The 5,989-nt window shown below is 44.4% G+C and overlaps 1 protein-coding gene across 4 annotated transcripts; it reads right to left on the bottom strand.

Moving 5' to 3' along the window:
* Positions 1–235: 235 nt before the first annotated feature.
* LOC125533248 (uncharacterized) lies at positions 236–5,517 on the bottom strand. 4 transcript variants are annotated; one of them, XM_087533928.1, is made up of 8 exons: positions 4,757–5,517; positions 4,598–4,690; positions 4,436–4,513; positions 3,156–3,306; positions 2,385–2,445; positions 2,217–2,299; positions 963–1,325; positions 236–474 (listed from the first exon to the last, which is right to left on the bottom strand). In XM_087533928.1, exons 1-5 carry the CDS (start codon positions 4,757–4,759, stop codon positions 2,411–2,413), a joined length of 360 nt encoding a protein of 119 aa, XP_087390054.1. In that variant the 5' UTR covers positions 4,760–5,517; the 3' UTR covers positions 236–474; positions 963–1,325; positions 2,217–2,299; positions 2,385–2,410. The 4 variants fall into 4 exon arrangements, 3 of the variants coding, with proteins under 3 accessions (XP_087390054.1, XP_087390052.1, XP_087390047.1); XM_087533926.1 differs by having other exon boundaries at positions 2,389–2,445; XR_015610154.1 differs by lacking the exon at positions 3,156–3,306 and having other exon boundaries at positions 2,389–2,445; positions 4,757–5,507.
* Between the last annotated feature and the right edge of the window lie 472 nt (positions 5,518–5,989).

Raw genomic sequence — 5,989 nt, 5'->3', positions numbered from 1 at the left:
GCCCATTTATTGTTTTTTTTTTGCTTTCAGGTTTGGTCAGCGACATGGGCCAAGCCCAATAAAATTTTATGTTTTGGGCCACAGCCTTTTGTTGTCCACATTTTTTGGGGCCTCGCCTTTTTCCAGCCCACTTGCCAGTTTTTTTGTTTCTTTTCCACTTTAAAGTAGGCCCCACTAGTCAAATGAGAACCAAATTATCAGGTTTGCTGTTTGGGTACCACATGTCAGTTCTATATTTGTGCAAATAGATAATTTGATTCAAAAAGAGCCAATAAGGCACAATATTTCATACAACAGCCAAGCATAGTACAATTCTGGTATTTAGCTATAGAATACAACTAAATATACACATAGCTAGCTTCACAGATAACTATCTCCAGTGAACTAAAATGCATTGTTCGGTGTAGTTTTTCTTCGGGATTCTTCTTCCTAGAGCTCCTGTACACCCAACTTTTGAAGAATGAAAGCCAGCATCTGCAAACAATAAATTATGAAAAGTTAGACGCATAATCAAGTGAATCCGTGAATATAAAATTCTCATAACGATGAAAATTTGCTGCAGAACTTTAGATTTAACATGAAACCATGCATATAACATTCTCATAACAGTGAAAACTGAGATATATTTTGCAAATGATTAAGTACCAGCACAGTGCAAGTTAACACAACAGATGAGCAGTACAACGGGTAAGGGAGCAGCAAGACACAAGCCGCATGCATTACAGGCAGTCAAACAGTTCAGGGAACAGCAAACATGCATGCATGCAATTGAAGTACGTACTAGTAGTACAGCACAATGCCAGGTTGGAGCAAATCATGCTTAAGCAAACAATGGCAGCAGCATGGCATAACCAAATAATAATGTGAGCAAACAACTGGATATGAGTCGGACTTGATCACAACAAAGAATGTGCTACAATACTTGAGCTTCAGACAGGGAGGAAGGATTAGACAGATGATACCTGGACAGAATACTTGAGTGCGATGCCCGAGACAGTGACCCCGCGACAGAGGGCGCGCGAGAGCGCAAATCGGGCGAGGGAGGCAGCGCGCCAGAAGGCCCTGGTGGCCGGGTCGCTGAGGACGTGGCGCACGCCCCAGGGTGCGCGGAAGGTGGCCTCTAGCACGGCGCGGTCGGAGGCGACGGTGCTCAAGAGGCGGCAGGCGCAGGCCGCCCGCGCGACATCCACGGGCGGGAGCCGGTGCAGGGTCGTCACAGATACCAGGTCCTCAACATTCCAACAGCAGCAATCCGGTGCCTTCTTCTCCTGCTCACTCTTTTTCTCCTGGGCTTGCTCCTTCTCCTGGGTGTGCTCATTCTTCTCCTACAACAGCAGCAACAGCATGTTAATGACAACAACTAATGACAACAATAGTTTGAGAACAGCAGCAGGTCAATTAGAACAACATCAACTCCCAAGAATGCTTTAATTTAGTCCATTTCTTTGATCAAGAACTTATCCTAAGGACGACGTGCTATCAAACTTTGGAAAATACAGTATGAATATGACAGCAATAGCAGCAAGTCCTACACTAAACTAAGCAATCATGATTTCTAACAACATCAATCATCATCAGCAAGTCCTAACTTAACAGCAGCAAAGAGAAGATAAGAGAGGAAAATAGAAGAAAAGAGATGAGAAGTTTTTGTTAATGAAAAAGAATTACTCATCTTTTCAAATGAATCAAATGAGTAGCTCTACACTGGAGCTCCACCACATCCTCTCGGGTGTAGGATCTCATAGACAGCATAGTCACCACCAGTAGATAGATGCATAAAGAAAACTGAATAAATATAACAGAATACTTCATGGAGAAGTTGGATAAGATGCATCAAGCAAGCAACTAATTTAGTAAGCAGTGCTCCAAGGTATTCCACATGTCAGGTGCAGCATGCAAGCCAGCATGGAGAAAAATCTGCATCTTCTCATTGTCAGCTACGACAAAGGGTGCAAACAGGAAACACGCTGAAACTTGACTGTTAAGAAAACCATTGATCAAGTCGTCAAATCGATTCTCTAGTTCAACAAGTAGTTATATGAGGCATCAAGATTTCTATATATCAAGAAGACCACTTAATGAACAGAATTTAGCAGAGACCATTTGGCGGATCAGCTAGCAAATATTTCAGAAACAGAGCAAAACAACTTTCTAATTTTGGCATCAAGACAAGTACTATTGTAGCCACGAAGCATGAGGAGGTGGTACTCCAGCACCTCAAATAGCAGCCAAATGGCGGTGGCGCCCGCGAGCACCCCGACAGAGATCTTCTTGTTCCTCCACAGGAAGAGGTCAGCAGCTGCAAAGCATAGCACATAGCACATAAACATTAATGGGATTCGTTTCTGACATTTTTGTTCTATCAAATAAGCAACGTTACTCACTAACTTTTGTTTCGGACAAATAACCATCAGTTGTTGCGCCCTAAAAACAAGAGGGACCACCCTACAAAAACAAGAGGAAACACTGGTGATACAAGTAGCATAAGCATAATACAACACCATATATTTGACGTGTGGGCATGTATATATTATATATATATATGTGTGTGTGTGTGTGTGTGTGTGTAATTAACAAAGTTGGTTCAGTTGGACATATCAAAGTGTGTAATTAACTAATTATACATCAAGGTTTGCAGGTTCAGAAGGAAGATATAAGCAATCAAGCGATGTTACAATCTATGCAGAATGTCAAAATAACTTTAGATATGAAGGACTAGGAGTTCCACGAAAGATCTAAAGTTACATAACAAGCATGTATTGACCATCCTACTAGTAGCAAGAACATAAATATAATCACTTAACAAGCAGCATGAACATGAGTAGATCAAATAACTAAGTACAATTCAGTATCCCAGCTGCCACAACATTTGAAAATATTCAGCACATTAAGACAACCAGGCAATAGTTTGTAATCCAAACCAAACCCAGACCAACCCATACATTTACAAGTCCAGCAATCAAACCCAGATAGTTGTTGATGCATGCACTAAGCACTCCTACTGTTGATGCATGCTCAGTACGAATTGCACAACAATACCATTAAGTATTGCATGCATACAATTAAATTCAGAAGCTACAGACTCTTGTGACCTGGGAATAATTAGCACTACTAATTCAGAGGCGTCAAAATCTGAGCCATGCAAAATTGCTCACTTCTGGATCTTGAAACAATCTCAAGGCAAAAAAATAACACAAAGGAGCAGTATGAACCCTGCAGGCTGCAGACCACAAACAACAACAGCACACAAATCAAATCATAGCACCGCAAGATGGTGACTCGGTCGAGCATGTCCACCTTCCTCACCTGCAACCAAATCAGAGCATAAATCAGTCAACTACACACAAGCATATCCACAAATCAAATCTGCATATCAACTGCGGAGGCAACTGAAAGGTCAAAGCAGCAATAAGGTCTTATATTGTGGGGGCGGACGGAGTACTGGATGAGAACTAATGCTTAAATGTGTACATTTTAGTTTCTGAAGTGCTCCACAAACAACTGAAATACTAGAAGGAAGCGAATACTTAATCTTGAATAAACATCAATGATAGCTATATCTATAGCAGCTTATACAGAAGCACACTGCACTTAAAATTAGGAATGGTTGCAAACTCATTTATTCTCTGGGATTCAATTTCAGGACGACTTTATGCATCCGGGAAGAGTAAATATTAGGCTCTATGCAGTCGCATAACAGAGGTTACATATTCTACAGAAAACTAAACTAGAGCCTCATATCCTACTGCATGACTACAGCCCAATTACACCACCACGCGCAATTGCATGGCCAGTACAGCACTGGAGAAACTCATGAAAAACTCCAACAAATAAGATTGATTATAATATTATCAATGCTGCTTCACTGAAACTGAGAAGCAGAAACTAGAGTACAAAATAGTAACCAAAACAGTTACGTATATCCCTAAGTATTGTTATATGTTAAAAACTGTCAAACAGGACCTGTTAGGCTATTCCATTGTTTTCCAATTGGTTTCAACAAAGTGTTGTGATGTATGTGTCTTAACATAACTCCTAAGAAATGTTCACAACCTGAATTAACTACAATTTTTCTCATTGAAGTGAACACAGCTGCAGTTTAATCAACAACCCCATACTTTACGATAGAATGTTTCTTTTGAATCCATAGCTTAAAGGCGGGGCGGGGCTGAGAATCATCATGCTAAAACTGATACAACCACATTATATCCTTCTAACGTTCCTAGTTCACTCAGAAAACACTTCACCAACAGCATATAATTGCATTCTGAAAACACAATTCATTCAAAAGGACACAAATCAGTATGCACAAGCGTTGGACCTTCAAATAAGCAGACTTATGCACAAGTGTGGCATAAGTGCATAACAGGATATGTATATATATGTAGAGAGAGAGAGAGAGAGAGAGAGAGAGAGAGAGAGAGAGAGAGATCACCTTGGCAACAACAGATGGTGGGCATCCTCGCCGAATCGGAGCAGCTTGTCCCTGGCCTCCCCACGGGATGGTACCAAACTGCACACACACCAAGCAAGAGAGCACGCATCAGATCATATGAGAAAATGAACAAAAAATAGAGAAGAGGAGGAGAGGGGTCACCTTGGCAACAGATAAACAAACTTTGGTCCTTTGGCTCTGTCCTCGCCAGATTGAAGCATCTTGTCCTTTGGCCCTCTCCACACACCAAGCAAACTGCAGAAAAACACACATCAGATGAGGAAAGGAGGAAAAAAAGAGAAGGGGGGGAGGGATTCATACCATTGTCGGGGTCTTGGAGGAGTGAGGCCTGCGCTGCACCTCCGGCGTGTGGCAACTTCGTCCGCCAAGGCCGCCCGCTGGCTAGGGTTTCGGCCGGGCGCGAGGAGGGGTGTATGTGGAGGCTGGACGTGGCAGGGGACTAGGGGGTTGAAGGAGGAGGGCGCGGAGGCGGTGGTGTCGGAGGAGGAGGAGGATTCCTCTGCCGGTGCGTGGCCGCCGCAGCCACGCTCAAGTGGATCTGGATCCTCCCTCGCCAGTCGCCAGGGAGAGGAGGAGAGGTTAGGGGCCGCCGGCGATGGGGTCGAGGGAGGAGGCCGCTGGGGATGGGAAGACCGCGGAAGTCGTCAGTGGGGCTGGCTGGGGAGAGGAGGTTGATGGTGGGAGAGGAGAGGAGGTCGGCGACATTTGGTGGATTAGGGAATCGAGGCCGAGGGGAGGAAGACGTAAGAGGTGCGGGTCGCCCGCCACTCGCGGCCCCCTCGCGACAACGCTGGTGTCGCCGCCACCAGTCGCCCGCCACTTGGACGAGCCCCGCGGGTCGAGGCCCGCGTCATTGGGGAGCAGCGCGAGGGGCGCGGCCCCGTAGGCGGAGAGGGAGCAAGGGACGTCGTGACGTCGTGGCTATGGCAGGGGACGGGGCGGCGGCGGAGGACGGGGCGCTTGGGTTGGATCTGGATCGGGGAGAAGGGGAAAGAGAGAGGCGGCGGAGAGGGGGGAGAGAGGCAGGCGCGGGCTGCTAGGGTTTGGATTGGTTTGCTGACAGGTGGACGGTCAGATCAGCTAGAACGGACGGTTTAGATCGGCTAAGGGGAGTGATCCGTGGGCTGCTAGTATTTTGTGAAGCAGCTATCAAAATATTTTGCAAAACGGCACAACTAAAATTTTCTCTCAAGTTAGACCACATTTTTGGATGATTGCCAATTTGCATGCATTTTTATCTTTCTAGCTATTTTTAATCATTTTTCGAATACCCGAAAAGAGCCTTTTTTGTGAAGGACCTGTCAAATATTTGCTGTAAAATTGTACCAAATCAATTTTTTAAAATACTAGGTCATGTTTAATGCACAATTGACCAAATGGTTGGGTGTCAAAAGCCTTGATCCACCTCTAGTGAAAAAGACAAATTTCTGTCATTTCAGAAGGAAGCGGGTCAAATTTGAACCGTAGCTGCCTCATAGTTTGCTCTTTATTTTTTCCAAAAATCATTTCTAGATACATAACTATCTATTTAAT

This window comes from Triticum urartu, chromosome 1A (assembly GCF_056163025.1).
Source record: "Triticum urartu cultivar PI428250 chromosome 1A, HENAU_Tu73, whole genome shotgun sequence".
Taxonomy (NCBI): domain Eukaryota; kingdom Viridiplantae; phylum Streptophyta; class Magnoliopsida; order Poales; family Poaceae; genus Triticum; species Triticum urartu.
Note: the sequence above shows the minus strand (reverse complement) of the source record. Positions and strands in the feature narration are given on the sequence as shown.

Excerpts from the sequence above, each read along its gene's own strand:
- LOC125533248 (XM_087533921.1), bottom strand. The coding sequence starts at position 4,656 with ATGCTTCAATCTGGCGAGGACAGAGCCAAAGGACCAAAGTTTGTTTAT. Across the intron at positions 4,514-4,597 it reads TTTGTTTATCTGTTGCCAAG|TTTGGTACCATCCCGTGGGG; the intron begins GTGACCCCTCTC and ends GTGTGTGTGCAG. Across the intron at positions 2,300-2,384 it reads TTTGTCCGAAACAAAAGTTA|CTGCTGACCTCTTCCTGTGG; the intron begins GTGAGTAACGTT and ends TATGCTTTGCAG.